Source organism: Rhinolophus ferrumequinum, chromosome 9 (genome assembly GCF_004115265.2).
Source record: "Rhinolophus ferrumequinum isolate MPI-CBG mRhiFer1 chromosome 9, mRhiFer1_v1.p, whole genome shotgun sequence".
Classification (NCBI taxonomy): domain Eukaryota; kingdom Metazoa; phylum Chordata; class Mammalia; order Chiroptera; family Rhinolophidae; genus Rhinolophus; species Rhinolophus ferrumequinum.
The window spans coordinates 13,196,401-13,213,920 of record NC_046292.1 but is presented as its reverse complement, the minus strand read 5'-3'; the positions used below and the strand labels follow the sequence as shown (position 1 = coordinate 13,213,920).

General features: G+C 40.9%; 1 protein-coding gene across 1 annotated transcript in view; it reads right to left on the bottom strand.

Annotated features, from left to right (window-relative positions):
• Nucleotides 1–819: 819 nt before the first annotated feature.
• The window catches only part of MICOS10 (mitochondrial contact site and cristae organizing system subunit 10), a 28,819-nt gene continuing 12,118 nt past the window's right edge, over nucleotides 820–17,520 (bottom strand). The window contains exons 2-4 of the mRNA XM_033114352.1: nucleotides 6,086–6,133; nucleotides 3,616–3,725; nucleotides 820–1,070 (exon numbers count right to left, since the gene is read on the bottom strand). Coding sequence (XP_032970243.1) covers nucleotides 1,056–1,070; nucleotides 3,616–3,725; nucleotides 6,086–6,133 — 173 coding nt within the window. The 3' untranslated portion in view covers nucleotides 820–1,055. The remainder of the gene's footprint in view (nucleotides 1,071–3,615; nucleotides 3,726–6,085; nucleotides 6,134–17,520) is intronic.

Below are 17,520 nucleotides of genomic sequence, written 5' to 3'. Positions count from 1 at the left end.
TCTTTCCATCAGACTCTAAGCTCCTTGAAGGCAGGCGCTGGTGTCCTCTCTTTGCATCTATTTATCCCTGCTGCCAGAACAGTGACTAGCGCATGGTAGATCTCCATCAACATTTACAGTATAAAGGGACAAGTGGGATCAAGTTCTGCCCATCGTAATTTTATCATAGAGAAAAAAAAGATATGAAAGACTTGAGTTCTGGAGTTCTGTTTATTTTCAACACTACGTTTGTATCTAGCCTCCCTGGTTCAAGTGAAACCAAAGGAATAAAGTCAGAGGGGCATTCGAAGTGGCCCTTTTGTCCTCCAACATCAGCTGCCACATGAAGATAAAACCAACCCCAAATGTGGCCTTCCAGCCGGGTGGAGATGCCACACGCTCTCCCCACCCCAGGATAAAGCCCCCAGTGCTGAAGCCTAGATTGGGTCAAGCTCCATGAATCTGTGGGAAACTGTGACATCCATGGAATGAGCCATCAACAGTCAGGTGGCATACTTTGCCAACAGAGCTCAGTGCAGTAGGCAAAGCTGAAATGTGTCCTGCCAGGCCCAGGGGTGGGAACAACACACAGACTGTAAAGAGCTGCCACAGCAAGGCAAGGCCCCTCCAGACATTTGTCACCTCCATCAGACAACACAGCAGCAATCTCCAACCTCCGATTTACGAGGTGGGAACAGTTCTAAGAGCTACACATTAGGGTGTGAGTGGGGAGGAAGGCACAACGGCTGTGGTTACAGGAAGGTTCTCAGAGAGGCTGGGACCAGGCAGGTTCCTCGTGCTCGGAGACCAAAGGCGAAGAAATACAGGCAATGTACGAGGCTGCCAATTTTTGTTTAATTTATTTCTTTTAAGACCACCTCCTTGCAATTTCCAGAGAGAAAATACAAAACAAGACACAGACTTGGTTTCAAACACATAAACACTGTGCTGGAGTTTAAAGCATTGCTGATAACATTGTTACAGGAGAATGTCAGCTTACTCCAGGGCACTTCAATATTCCTGAGGAATAAACATGATTTCTCTTTTCCTCCCACTGGGATGTTCTCAGGTAAAAGTCACTGCTTCTGCTCCTGGTAAAATAAGGACACTCAGGTTAGAACTGTGCAGCAGTGTTTTGACAGCCCTCTCTAACTTGCTGCTGCAGGTCAGAGCCAAGGGACCTACGGGCCCCAAACCTTACCATCCTGTTTGCTTTCAAACTATCTCACAAGAGAACTGTAAACATCCCACCCAGGTTCTTGAGACTGGCTCTCGAACCTGTGAGGGAGGAGAATGGGAAAGAAGCAGAACAGGGCTCAACGATCGGTCCCTGGATAACCGTATTCGTAAAACCCATCGAGGGATGGCTCATAGGTGCGTGGAAAGAGCATGGGTCTAAAATCAAACAGCCTACTAGTGACGGGATCTTTGGCAAGTTTCTTAACCTCAGGAAGATGCAGATGTCTCATCTTCCACATGAGAAAAATAGAACCTCTCACATGTCAACTGGGGGCGGGGGAGGTCTAGAGAAAGAATACAAGCACCTCGATGACCCACAGGGCTCAGCAGACACTCGCCAGGCAATTACCATAATACGATGCCACTGACAAAGCCCCAAACTGGGATTTTGTTCTTTTTTAGAGAATGGAAGATGACAACGCTGAGGCACAGACTCAAGTCCAGATAAAGTTACAAGGCCGTTTTGGGGCAGTACACACAAGGCTGTAAAAAATGGAACAATATTTTCCACAGTAACTCCCAGCCATTACGTGTGTCATATGCATATAATCACCCCGGAGCCATTATCCATGGCAACTCAGTGTGGAACAATGAAAACATTTTAAACAATTAAAAATCCTGACGCTCCTCTCCCTGTTCCTGTCGGTTCTCCCCCAAATTCAGCTGTGACGCCAAGAAAGTGAAGGGGTGGGGGGCAGTGGGAACTGCCTGTGGTCGGCTTCGGTGCCACGCAGCAGCGCCTCTTCTTGCACTGTCCCTCTGATTACGTCACCCTGGCTCTGGCGCAGAGATGGGTCATTAACTTGGAGGGCAGCGACAGGCCTGCCAGACTTCCTAACCGGCCCACTCTCCCCGCTCCCAATCCTCTCTCCAAACACGCGTAGATGGTCGCTAGGCAGCTCCCATTCTGGGCAGGTTCTACGACACAGGCTACTGAGCTGCGGTGGGAAACGGTCACTTGTGATTTGGTGACAGCTTTTGAGCAGAAATCGGGACGCTCATTTGTACCACATTTTCTACTCTACGTGTTATTATGATGGAACAATGGACAAGTCAATCACCTTTCTTGGTTGGCCCCCAACATTTCTATTTATATAGCACCTCACAGCTTAGAAACATTTCCCATTTAATTCTCACAACAACCTTGTAAGTAGAAATTATTCCTCTCATTTGATAGATAGAAAAGAGAATCTCAGAAGTGAAAAACGCAAGATCACACAGGAAGCAAGTGCGCAGGACTTATCCCAGGTCTCCTGGCTTCTGTGCTCTCGCCACTAGCCTCCTGCTGCTGCCCAAATCACAGCGACTGGAGCTTAAGGGTAACCTAGAGAGCATGCGCCGAGCTATCCAGGGAGTGTGAAGTTCTTCACTGAGTTTGTATTGCTATAAAGATGATTCCTTAGTAAGCCTGAGGCTATGAACACATCTAATAGGATATATATACCATTTACTTCATTCATTCGTTTTACGTTTGAGTGCCTACTTTGTTCCGGACCCTGGGATACAAAAATAAACACACGCCTCTGGCCTTGAGCACCCAGTTTACCGTGATCCTTTCACTGAAAACCCCACGGTAATCAGTCATCTGAGGTAAGGCCATGGGAAATGCTGCGACACACAGAAACTTTAGGAAACGGGCTACCTTCTCCCCTCTTAAGGCATGCGTTATAATTTTTCGTCTCGTCTGCATCATGAAAAGTCCATCTGCAGACAAGGACTTCGGCAGAATTACGTGGGACTTAGAGCCAAGCGCCGTCCTCTTCAATAAAAAGCAGAACGAGGGCTGAGACCAAGAAGTCTTTCAGTTTAACTTGAGTATGTGTGAGACGTTTACAGGGCACTCTGAGATCTTGAACAGAAGGGCTACCTACAGATATTTAATGCAAATCTACCAGAATGATAAACTTTCAGAAAGGTTTGTCAATTCCAGTCAGCTAACATATGAGTCCATACCATGTTTCCCCGAAAGTAAGACCTAGCCGGACAATCAGCAGGAATGGGTCTTTTGGAACAAAAATTCATATAAGACCCGGTCTTATTTTATTATAATTATTTTATTATAAGACCGGGTCTTATATAATGTAATATAATATAAGACCGGGTCTTATATGAATTTTTGCTCCAAAAGACCCATTCCTGCTGATTGTCCGGCTAGGTCTTATTTTTGGGGAAATACGGTATGTGAATGCACGTCTGCCACTCAGGGGACAGGCGAGGGACTTTAGGCACCAAAGTAGTGTCATCCCTAAGGCCAAAGAGCAGGTAGGATTTCAGTGGTGCCACATGACACACACAGTTTATTAATTATACTCATATATACTATAAAGAATTCTTCGGAGACTCAAGAGAAAATTATTTTTCTTCGGGAAGAAAGAGAATTATCAATTCTGTACATACTTTGACATATTTTCCATGTAGAAGATATGGAGACTGGAAATCATGCTGACAGTTGGAGTAGGCCATTCCCAATCCCATGCCAGAACCAAAGGTTAACGGCCACATTCTTCCTAGTGAGCAGAAAAAGGAAAAATCCCAACAGGGAACCATTAAGAGAAGATACAGCTTTTTCTCTGGCTTAAATACATTTGCTTAGGGTTCAATAAATATTCAACATGCATCATACTATGCCACATTTTGCCAATGTTTCATCAATGGTCAAAAAAGGGCAGGGGGAGTCTATTAGTAAAGTTATTAATTTAGCAAGTACTTATTAAGTACCTATGTTATGTAATGGTACAATATGAAAACAGTAGACACAGTTGAACCTTTTAACTTCTCTGTATCAATTCCAATCATTTGCTTACTTTAACTCTTTTCTTACCATTAACACAAATAATACCACCTTTCAGTAAGGTGCTTGAATTTTTAAAATGTGTAAGAATTTTACCGATATTTACATATTTTGATTCCAGTAAGTCCTGAGGTTTACTTATGCCCATACTGTAAATGATTATTTCATATCACTACTCTGTGTTAATTATGATTCTCTAGTTATGTATTCCCCACCAGTTCTTACGGGAAGAGGTCAATATTCAAACTTCAGAAGTTTTTCCACAGAATGAAAGGGATGTTGCCTGCCCTTTGCTTAGGAGAGTTTTTGGCCAAAAAGCACATGTATTTCTGGTCCACTTGTTTTTATTACCAGCAGAACTCTCATTTTCAAGTTCCTTTAGAAAAAATTATAATTAACTAGAAATATTTGAGCATGTAGATTTGGCCAAATGACTCACTGGCATAAACTACAGGTTTTTAAAACGATATCATAGTTACCAGGTACTCTGACTCAACATCCAGGGGGAATTCTGGGATGTTCAACAACACATTTTGATCTCTTTTGAGTCCACATTCTTTGTCTAACTCATTCACAGTGGCCTCCCCGAACCCATAAATGGAAGGGTTGGCAGACCATGTAGATGAGCCTTCCAGAAGTGTCCGGGCTATGTGTATGCATGCACGAGGACATTATGTTGGCAAGGTAGTAAGAGTCACACTTACTTTTTTGTTTTATTAGTTTCAGGTGTACAAAACAATGTACTAGTTAGACATTTATCATGTATATCCCTCACACAGTGATAACCCCCCGCCCCCACCCTTCTGACGTCACACACAGCCATCACATTTCCACTGTCTCTATTCCTAATTTCCTAATGGTGTACTCCACTTCTTATAACCATATATATATATATATAAAATTGTAGTTGACATTCACCATTGTTCAGCTTCAGGTGTACAGTGCAGTGATCAGACATCTACATCATCCCTGAGGTGGTCTACTTTTTTTTTTTTTTTTGATAGATATGTTCATTTTCTTTATTGGGATGATAATTTCACTTATATACATGTAACATATAGGTCAAAATATTAAAATTTTACACAGAAATAAGTACAGTTTATTGTATGCCAATTATATCTCAACAAAGCTATAAAATATTCATGGAGCGGTGGACGGGTGGCTCAGTTGGTTAGAGCATGGGCTCTGGGCAACCGGGCTGCCAGTTCGATTCCCACATAGGCCAGTGAGTTGCACCCTCCGCAAATGATAGAATGAAGTCAATGAGCTGCCACTGAGCTGCCACTGAGCTCCTGGCTGGCCACATGGCTCAGTTGGTTGGAGCGCGTGCTCTCAACCACAAGGTTGCCGGTTCGACTCCCGCAAGGGATGGTGGGCTGTGCCCCCTGCAACTAAGATTGAAAGGACAACAACTTGACTTGGATGGAGCTGATGAAAGTCCTGGGAAAAACACACCACTGTTCCCCAATAAAACATCCTGGAAATACATACTGTTCCCCAATAAAGTCCTGTTCCCTTTCCTCAATAAAAAAATTAAAAATAATAAAATAAAATATACATGGAGAAACACCATCCTATATACCCTCCCTAATAGTCCTCATTCATGATGATTTATTCACCAGGTGTAAGCTGAGACCCCACTTTTAGTCTTCAACTTATAATTCCCTACTTAGCTACAGATGCATATATGTAATGATTTAATAAAATAAATGAACAAACAAAACAGAAACAGACTCAAATATACACAAAACAAACTGATGGTTGCCAGAGAGGAGGGAGGTTGGGGAGCTGAGTGAAAAAGGTGAAGGGATTAAGAAGTACAAATTGGTAGTTACAAAATAGTCACAGGGATGTAAAGTACAGCAGAAGATAGTAATTAATGTTGCAACAACTATGTATAGTGCCAGGTGGATACTAGACTAATTGGGGAGATCACTTTGTAAATCATACGTCTAACCGCTATGCTCTACACCTGAAATTAATATAAAATAATGTTGAATAGCAACTGTAACTGAAGAAAATGAATAATTTTTAAAAAGGACAGACAAAACAAAAAGAGTTAAATGACACACTTACTTTTAAAGAAGGTAAGTGAGAAAACAAGTCCTAATCCAAAACCAGTACCTGCAAAGGAGAAAAAAAGCATGGTAAATCTCATAATAGTAACTTGACAAAAATAAAATAAATATTTCATAAACGTGAACATCTGTAAAAGATTCCCCCCCCCCCATAATTTGGTAGAGTTGATTTTCGCATTTCCAACCTTCCTTCTTACTGTCAGGAGCTTTATAGATGTCGTTGGTCCCCTGCCCACAATAGGGGATAAAAAGTCTTCCTATTCTGTCTAAACAAGTCTGGGGGTGGGGAATAAGCCAAGAATTCTTGAGGAGATGCTCCCTGCACTGCTTGTGAACAGCTGCCAGCATCTGGGGCTCTCCTACCCGTCTGAGTAGGGGTGCTACAGCCAGAACATCAGATAAAAACGTCAATAGGAAGCTCCGTTTGTCCTTTCAGCACTTCGGGTGATGGCTACTTTTTGAGGAAGATGGAAAGGAGTGATCCAGAACAATTCCTAAAGGTTGTCACAAGTCAGAGCGTCCAGACGGACGGAACGCACTTCCTCAAAAGTCCCAAATGTGGAGCTTAATCCCCTACCCTCATTTTACTCATAGGGCAATTTAACCACGTTATCTTTCAAAATAAAAGAACACACGTGAGCCCATTTTAATGGTCTGGTAGAAATAAATTTTAAGTACCGAATTTTAAATTAAACTTCCCAAGAATCCGAGCTTGGAATAAAAGACCAAATCCTCATTTTTACCAGTATTTCTCAAACCCTGGTCATTCAATTTTTGCTAAATCTACATATCACCTACACAATTATTTACTTAATAGTCTTCTTTTTTAAAAAGAAAATCAATGGATGTATTTAATTAAATAACTTTAGCCTCAACTTAAATAATAATATTGATGAAATCATAGATTTGAATGCTAGCTATATATTTTTCCATAAGGTATGTTCAGATGAATGTAGAACTATTAAAATAAAAATATTTGTCTGTGATACCACTTTAGGGAAAAAAAAAATCACCTTACATACTGTAGTGATACATGTCCCAAACTTTGAGGTGAACTTATTTTCCTATTATCAAAAAATTTATACAAGCCAAGGAAGAGAACCAAATCTGACTTTTATTTACGTCAGCTTGACAATTGTTTTCAGACCTTGTGGAACATTCTGGTTACTAACTGTCTGCCATGGGCACACATAACCCTTGACTAAGGCCTTTACATTAAGCACCACAGAAAAGTCCCAATTCTCACTGGCCTTAATGGTTTTCAAATTTGTGCTACTGAAATTTCAAGAGCTTCTTCTCTGTCTAACCATGATTTTAGGCTACTGCAGTGTGAATATTCAAAGTATTCTCTGTCAACCAACCTGACCTTTTCTGCTCCAAAAACAGAGAAATTCATCACCAGCCAGGAAGCTAAACCACATCTTTTTTGATCCACCTATGCGACATTCCAGCTGATACTGGCCTGAAGAAAGTATCTATGCTCTTTACCCAGAATGATTACTGATAATTCTTCCCTACCATATATGTGCGGCCATGGTGTATCTTTCTTTCCTATGACTGTATCCTATATAAATATGAATTTTAATTAAAAATCATTACTTTGTCCTGTCCAATAGACCCGCATTAGGTCCTAGTTTGCTACCCAACTTTAACACACAGTATCTGAAAATCACTCATGTTATCCCAATTTGCATATAATTTAATAAAATGGTAGAAAACCAGTCAGTTTACAGACCATAACAGTTAAACTATTCAAGTTTGACATAATAAAAAGGAAAAGGAACTAACATTTCAGTATTTCCCAGGAGTACCCAACATTTTTCCCCCTCCCAAATGATCTTTTAAACCAAACAACGTGATACGGTATTAGTCCCCATTTTCCAGATGCAGAAAACAACTTGCTCTGCTTAGTTAGTGGTAGAGCAGTGAACTGGGCCCAAGCCTGCCAGACTCCAAAGCCACTATACCCACTATGTCCTGACGTTGGATTCCCCTATGATTTCAACCCCCAAACAATCACTACTTCCCAAGGGAAACTGGAGCGTCGAGATTTCTACTGCCAGTACAGTAAGATACAGCCAAAAAATAAATTGTACTTCCCATGCAACAGCCCAGAACGCTAGGCAACCGGGGTAGTAACAAGTCTACACAAGGCCAAAAGGGCTTGTTCAGATTCATTCCCAGACTAATCTGACCGCACATGTCACAGACACAAGTCTACCTGGTGGGCTTGATTCGAGAACTTCAGAGAAATGGGGGCTATCGCGACTGATACTCCTTGGCAAGGCTCTGCTGTTGCTCGGTTTATAAAATGGCATCGGGTTCAATTTCAAAGAGGCTTGCCTCACCCCCTCGCAGCTGGAAGATGAGTAAGACAGTAAATTGGTACTAGAAAATGAGGTAAAGGATTTGGACGGGCTGACAGATTTCAAACCAGGCGATGGGATGGGGAGGTAGGCCAGTAAAAACATAATGGCTTACAATCAGAGCTTTCGGTCTTCTCCATCTGGAAGGCAATGTTTTGGCAAACAAATCAAAAGCCCAAAAGGAAAATATTTCAGCATTTTTCTTGTCCCTCTGACTCCATGCCTGTCTCTCCTGTTTTCCCCCCAAGGAAAGAAAGCTCTCTGATGCTCAGCTTTTCCTAACAGTAGACCAAGAATGATGCTGAGGCCACTTCTAGCAGTATTGCTCACCCACAAAGAGGAGAGAGAACTGCTTCAACATCCGTCAACATGAGGGTAGAAAATCTGTAACCTCTAGACTTCGTTTCAGTTCAGGTATATGCCCAACCACCTCGTGTTGCTCCTCGGAAAGACATTTATCTGTAAGTATAAATATGAGCTCACAATCACAGTTCAGACGCGCCGAAAGACGGAGTGTGCTCTATGATACGAGTTATACCGGGCGGCTATAGCTTTACTTCTTAAGTGATACCTCCCCCATTTCTGTGTTTAAGACAGAGAATAGCAAGAGTATTCTCTTCAGAAAAAAGTAATGCGAAAAATGATTTTTAAACGCCAATGTTTTAAAGTCAGCTATCTCAGTTATTTAAGAGATAAACAATGGTGGAACTGCTGATGAGTTTAACAGGTTCAAGTTCTCACATGCTCAATTTTCTTTTAAAAGGCAACATGTTGCTTCAAAGAAAGTCCCACCTGATCAGGGGACACCAACTCTGCAGCTGTTTCCACTAAAGATTGGCACCTCTAGGCCAGGTTTAAACTTCATAACAATAAAACATGAAAGGTCTGTCGTACAATAAAAACAAACCAACATGGAAAAGAGAAGAGCTTTCTCTGCCTTTGGCCACTTTTTTCTGTTGCTGCATGACAAGCTCCCTTAGAGGAAAAAAGCCAAAAGAAAAGTACAAAGCATTTTTCACCTTCCCTGGAAGCAAATATTTAACTATGAATACAGTTTATAGAACTTTGCCTCCCCCCACTCAAGCCTGTGCTTTTGGTTCATGCTGTCTGGAATGACAAATAATCCTAAAAGTAAAGAAATGCCTGATTATAGGTACATAGCTTCCTCATGGCAAAGTCCACTTGTGGGGGAAGGAGGGGGGCAAGGCAAAAAAAGAAAAAGAAAGAAAGAAAAAGAAAAACCCACAACAGAGGAGCCTTATGGAATTGACATTAGGCAAGGAGCCCATACTCTGAAACCATTTCTTTGGAGAGGAAAAAGAATTGGCACCATCTCTTTCAGAACGAAATTACTCCAAATCAATCTAACCCTGCACTTTAATGCATGCTTGGTGCCCAAAAGGACATCATAAAACTGGCTGGTTAGATAAAAACACATTTTTAGGAAGGAGCAACTCCCTAACAGTTCATCCGATACTATTTTAATAACACAACAACAGAACGCACTCCCACTGACTACATGCAAAATATTGCCTTATCTTATGCCCAAGTGGATTTTATACCAAATGTAAAAGAGTAACAACAGCAGTATGCCAGGATACACCTTAAGCCCCAGTTTGTGTAAGAAAGAGGCGGAAATACATGTTGATGGCTATTACTGTGACATATGGACAATTTCCAGGTAGTCAATGCAACTTTATTTAGAAAAATCTTTGCTCTGACCATGCCACATACCATCAAGCTTTACTTCACTGCAAATAATCAGGAAGCAAACAATCAGCAAGAACTAACAAACAGGCTACATAATCTGACTGCAGTCTTGGGGTACAAAGGGACTTTGGATGCCAGCCCCTAAACAGAACAAGTCAGAGCAATACGTGCGCCTGCAGAATCAACTGAGTCAACGGTGCAATTGGATTTTCTTTATTTTCCTTCTTTTTTTTTGTTTTAAAATTTTGGGGGGGAATACTGGGGAACAGTGTGTTTCTCCAGGGCCCATCAGCTCCAAGTCGTTGTCCTTCAATCTAGTTGTGGAGGGCACAGGCCAATGGATTTTCAATTGAGGAGGAATAATTCACCATTCGGAGAGGCACAGAAAAACAAAATCCTCAGAAATTCTCTTAGAAAAGATTTCTATAAAATTTCAGAGGGGGGTAAAAAAAAGATCACAGACCCATTTTATTGGTCCGTTTAGTATGTTATTTATGTGATAATTAAGATCTCACTCCAGCTTACAGTTAACACTTTTAAACCAAGCTCCTAAATTCATAAGCCTAATGTATAGTGATCAATTTGATTCGCATCTAAAAATTAAAATTGCAAAGCAACTCTATTTTACTTTGATAATAACTTACATCAAGACGTACGAGCAAAGACTGGACCATATTCAACTGGCAGTCTACAAGTATGAGGAGCTACCGGAATCACAAGCAAGTTTTTAAGATCCTGGAAGCCCTGGGCCAAACAACTTTATTCTTAAATGTCTGCAAGGTACAGCTTCCAAAAAACGACAGGCTCCCTTCCTCTCCTGCTGCGTGGACCGGCACGTGCACTGATGTTACAGGAGCCAGGCCTAGTTCAAACCCCTGCTCGACTCCTTACCAGCAACTCTGACCTCAGGTCAATGCTTTCACCTCGCCCAGCCTCAACATGCTCATCTGCAAAGTGAAAACAACCTTGAGGGCTGCTGTGCAAGGAAAATGTAAGGTACCGAGCAGTGTCTGACACAATTCAGTAAGTGCCAGTAAGTTCTGCTACCTGTCTAATAAAACCCAAAAGAAGTCAAAAGTGCAATGCAATAGTAAATCCTCTACTGAAACACAACTCGCTTAGGATCACGCTGTGGGTGACCCACAGCTGAGAATCAGAACCTTTTCCCCCACTCTTTGCATAACTGACTATATTTCACTGGCATTAGCAATTGTTTCTAGGAATAATACATCAGGTTTTGATATACAGAGGGTACCAAAAAAAAATGTATTTACATTTGAAGAAAGGAAAACACTGTATTGAAATTGTAATACTCAATATATACCGATAACAAAAGATGAATACAAGTCACGTTTGACTTCTGCGATTACAAGAGGTGCTCAAAGTGGTTACCATCAGCGTAATTATTTTTTCCTTTCTTAAAATGTGTATACATTTGTTTGCCACCCTCACATATTTAAATGGGGGGATTCCTTCAGGTTCACTGCTGAACTAGAACACTTTGCTTTAAAATATAAAAGATTTTCCTAGAGCTGTCTGTGTTTCATAAAGCTATTTTTATGCTTTGAACATGGATTAATATCAAATTGACCTATTTATAATGGACATGTTTTCCTGTTCAATCATGTTTCTATCAATGCTATTACAATTATGAAGAGCATTTGTTACGACAAACAAGAACGAGCTTTTCTAGAAAAATACCCTTGGGACTAAATTTAGTGAGAATTACATTTCCAAGAAACATTCCTGATTTATGAAAGATGCTCAGGGCCCAATTTACGAGGGGAAAAAAATAGTTTTAAGTCAGCTCCAAACTGTGTTACTTAATCCTTTGAAGCAAAGACAGATTGTCCCAGGTGTCCATGTGTAAATGTCAAGCCCTGAGAATTAACCAAGAACGTGTGCCAGACCAAAGACCCAGAGATGGTAAACTCGGTCTGTGTTAATCAGCTTCTCAAAAGTCAACATTGCTGCAGGGTCTAGAGGAAATAGACTAAGAAGGTGGCTATTTTACAAGATCTTAACCTTCCTGTGGCTTATCCAGACTAGACAGAGGCTGGAACATCTGTAGGAATTTCTCAGGTGGGCAGCAATTGCCAGCATTCCGACCAGAACAAGCAAACCAGTCAGCAGAAAGGAGTACAGATAGGGAAGGTAAACGTGGAAAGCATTACCGGTGTGCTCTGTTTCAAGAAAAGCCAAATTCACAAAAGGGTCCTTTTAAATGAGTGCATATAGCACATGCTCGAACTTTCAGAATCCTGACGGCCATAACTAGTTTCCAAGATTGCGCAAAAGAAGAAACACAGGTGTACGCATTTCATGAAAATATAATTAGTAAATTCATGTGTGGGAAGAGTATGTAGGAAAATGAGAAGCAGCTCTGAAAACTAATTATTAAAGGGAGACGAAAAAATGCCAGAAATAAGTTCCAATAAACACAATAAAAGATGCAATACATTACATTTACTGGGGGCAGCGTAGGGTGCTTTGGAGGTACTAACATTATAGTGTCAGGCACTGTATCCATTTCCATACATTCTATCATTTGCTCCACAGAACCACCTTTTAGCTGTACCGTGATCCTCTCTTACAGAAGAGGAAACAACGTAGAAGGGTTAAGTGACTACCCAAGCACACGCAACTACAAAAGGAGAATTCAAACCCAGGCTGTCTGCCTCCAAAGTCATGGATGGCTCTTTCCTATACAGGGGTTTAGACAAACCTCACGGAGAGGTCAGCATAGCAGCAGGGACCACTCTGTTGTTACCTATGACAACAAAGTGTCTTTCTGGATTGTCCCATGATACACGGGTAATTTATGACTATGTCACTCTTCAGTCCCTCAAGAAAACAACTGAAACTACAGATGTTGACTTATCAGGAGTGGTAACAAAAAGCTGAAATTACTTAGAATCAAGGAGAAACAGGCAACAAATGAAGCTGGAAAATACTTCCCTGTGCATGGCTGGAGATAACATGAATCCAAGTGGGCTGACAGCTGACAAATTACCCCAAACGACCCCAAACTGCTCGAAAGGTTATTTTCCAGCGAGTCCCTTCCCTCCCAACCCCTCCAATGCCTCTACCCCCCTCGTCAACATCAGTGACTGGATTCGTCTCATCCTTGTGAGCAAATGTTAAGGATCAGGGCTCCGTTATACCCCACGTACACCTCATTACACTGTTACATGGTTGCCTGTTCCTGATTCAAATGAAAAATTCAAGGGAGAAACAAGTCCCAATATTTTCTTTTCCTTACAGGTTTACTTGATCGCCATTTATTAGCATTTATTAAGTAGAAGTTTTTTCACTCTTGGAGCACATCACTCAAGTAAGTGCATAGTGTTGACTGTTTGAAAAATGGGCAGTGTTCCACCGTGCTTATACTTCAGTTACAAGACACTGTGGACGAGTGGGTAAGCCAGGTTAAAATTGATTGAGAACACTGGTTGAGAATTACTTACTAGTTGTGTCTCAGTCCTTGGGTCAATGATATAACTTCTCCAGGCCTCAGTTTCTCCATATGGAAATCAGAATACTAACATAACAGTGCCTACCCGACTGGGGAACAGTGAGGACGAAACGGCATACCGTGTAGAAAGTTGAGAGGAACAGTGCATTGCACATAGTAACTGTACTTGTCTTCTCCCACAAAAAGCATTTCAAGAACAAATCCAAAGTTTAAATATTTACTGAGCACTGAAGGGCAAGAGAGCCGGGTCCAACCAGGGTCAGAAATAAGTAAGGCAGTCTCTTCCCGGGGCAGCCTGTGACCAAGAAGGGATAACAAGTTAGGAACCTGGACGAGGGCAGCTCCTCAGCGTCCTGAGAGGGGAACATGTTCTGCTGGTCCAGAGGAGGAGGGTGGGAACACATTTAGCTGGGAAGACTTTTTTTTTATTCTTTAAGAAAGAGGTGTGTCATCCAATAAATGTAATATTAAAAAAAATGAAAAAGGTGGCATTTGAGTGGTCTTCAATGGTAGACTTTTAACAGCCAGAGGTTTTTTTGGAGGGTGGGGGGCAGTCTAGCTGACACATGAGGCAGGTCCTAGGAGAGCAGCAGATAAGGCTCGGAAGGGGTGAGGGCCATTCTGAAGGCGCCAGAAGCTGGGCCAAGGAGTCCACACAGCACTTATTTCAGTAGGCAGGGGGCGTCCCTGAAGAGTTTTGTAACAGGCTAACAAGACTGAGGCTGTGCTTTGGGAAGATTCATCTGGCTAAGGTGTGTAGGATTACTTGGAAAGGAAGAGACATTTTGCTGGCAGGATTTACAGGACTTAACTGATTAAGTGTATGTATGTGTATCTGGGCTTTTGGAGGCTGCAGTGGGGAAAGCTGTCAAAGAAAAGGCTGAAAACTTCTACCTGGATAACTGTAAAAACATTGGTGCTATTCATAAGTCACCGAGTAACCTTTTAATACCAAATTCTCTTAATAAATCTGCAATGTAACTTGATTTATAAAAATGCAGCATCAATAGTTTTCAGGAAGGCCATACAGTATGATAAAGAGCAGTCACTAGGAATGTATGCTTCAGGATTAAATTACCTCATTTTGGTCCTCACAGTAACCTTCTTTTTATTAGCCCCATTTTATTGACCAAGAAACTGAGATACAGAGAAGTTAAGTAACTTGCCTCAGGTCACACATCTGGGATTTGAACCCAGGCAGTCTGACTCCAGAGGCCTGGTCCTTGGTCGCCATGCTACACTGCCAGGGTGGCCTCCCCACAGACATATGAAGCTATTAGAATCATTAATTTTGACTTACCAAAGGAAACTAAACACCTTTCAAAATTCATCCTGGCCAACACTATGTGTGGGCATTTCCTTAGTTATACAAACTGAGTACCTACTGTGTGCCAGGCACTATGCTAGGCCCTGGAGAATGATAACTTCCTACACTCATTCAGTTCTGCCTACTGTGGGAGCCAACTGGTAACGTACAAGGTACAATGACAGAATCAGGATGTACTAGAAGCACTACAGCAGGGTACTCAAACCATCCTGGAGGGCTAGAGAAAGGAGGGGGAGAGGAAGTGGCAAGAGAAATGGACCACAAGGACCTCAGATTCTCTTTTCTACCCATCCGACTGAAAAAAATGTTGTCTTCCATACTTTGGTCTCTCCTCAACGCCCTTCCTCTACCTTCCCTGTATTCCATTCTAGACAGAAATGGAAGACGGTGTCTAAGGTAAGCGGTGCAGGTTAAAGCATGTCTCTGACCAGGGATCAGGAACTCCTGAGGAGTGGGAGTGACAACATGTACTGATGATTCTGAGATAATGGACCTTCGGTAAAGCTACGAGTAGTCGTGGACAAAGACAGATAGAGACAGAAAAGGGGATCCAGTGGTTGTACATTTAAGGTATTGTTGGTGCGAATGCTGACTATCCCAAATCAGCACTGCAAAGGTGGCAGAAGGACTCGCCTGAATCTTGGGGCTTCCGTGAGCAAGCAACTTTTTCTTTGCTGTTCAAATCTGGTTCTAATCAAGTGCCCGAGACTGTAAGGCCAGGACACAGCACCCAGACAACTTTATATTACGGTAGCATTCTACAGTCTTTCTTAAACGCATCACTATTCTACAAAGCCCCATAAATAAACCCTTCCGAATCAACGGGCTTGCATACCTTAAGAAACCAAGAATTTAGTTTTCATAAACGGAAGGGAAGAAAAAGCCTTCTAAAAAGGAAATTATAGGCTGAAATACAATGAATTTCAAGTTGCAGCTGGAACAAGGAGAAAAATAAGTTATTTTTCAATGGTCACAGCCAATCTTTTCTGGGAATACACAAGATTAGCAGCATTTATTTTAATGTCAAGACAATATATGATTGGAGCAGTATACAGTGTATTTCTTCTAATCAGAGTGGGATATTTATGAGCTTACAAGTTCAGGGTTTGTCACATATAGGCCCATGCTGAAATCGTAAAAAAAAAAAAAAATTCCTACAACTAATGGATTTCAATTTAGTTATCTGAAATGATGCCAAGAAACTAGAAGCTTTCTTAGTACTACCTTCCTAGTAAAAAGTGAATTATGTTGCTTAAATCATTTGCTTCAGTTAATCATTTAGAATCTATCAAACAGGAATTTTGAGTGGTTTATATGTGCAGGTTCTGACAAACAATCAGAAACATTTGTTCTAACTTGTAAACATTTGTCAAAGTTAAGTAAGTCTACAAATCTGTCAACAATTATGTCAGTGTTACAATAATTCTAAGTTATCCCAAGCATTCTAATGCAGGTTTAGATTGGATAAAGAAATCTGAAGTGAAAGCACTGGATTTCGATTCCTCCTATATACACTGTAAACTGTTAATCAAATAGCTTTAAAAATTCTACCTAAAGATGCATAATTAAAGCAACTTGGAGAGTCTGTGTAATTTTAAACAAGCCCCTCGGCCATACTGTGATCTGCCTGCCTACCTGCCCTCTCTCCCAGATGTGCTTTGCACCATTTTTCTATTCAACTCCCCATTATCCATTAATATTGACTCCTATTCTCATATCTCATATTCTTCCTCATTTGTACTCAAGTTTATCCTTTATTTCTTGTTCATGTCATGCTGTCTAAAAAGCATTTTAAATTCATTTTCTCCACTTCTTACTTTTTAAAACGACAAGTTAAATTGTTAATAGTTATCGATTCCAATGGACTTTTCCTTTGTAATAGTTTGTCTTATTTTCTTTTACAAGCATGCATTTGGTTAAAAAAAAAAAAAGGACCTTGAAATTATGAGCTATGCTTTTTATAAAGTCATTCTCATTATTGTTTTTTCCTTTTTCTTATATTCTTCATTTTCCGTCCTTTTTAGTTGCTGGTCTGAGGGTTTTGGTTGCATATATCTCACCAACACTGAGTATTTTTCATCTTTTTCATTTTCATTTCATTTTTTATCTTTTTGGTTTATAAATAATTTTTTGAGGTACAATTTATGTAGAATAAACTACACCGATTTAAAGTGTACAATTCAATGAGTCTGATAGATATATATACCTGTGACACCACCACCATAATCAAGACACAAAATACTGCTATTAACTCATTAGAACAAAGTTTGAGGGAAAGAGAGAAAAAAACAAAGAATACTGCTATCACCGCCGCGCCCCAAAAGTTTCCTGTGCTCCTTTGCAGCCCATCCATCCCTCCACCTTTGGTGCCAGGCAATCACTTACCTACTTTGTCATCACAGAGTGATTTGCATTTTCTAGAATTTCTTTATAAATGGAATCATACAGTATATACAGGCACAACTCATTTTATTGTGCTTTGCTTTACTGCACTTCACAGATGGTACGTTTTCAACAAATCCAAGGCAAGACCCTCCACCAGCAAAAAGATGATG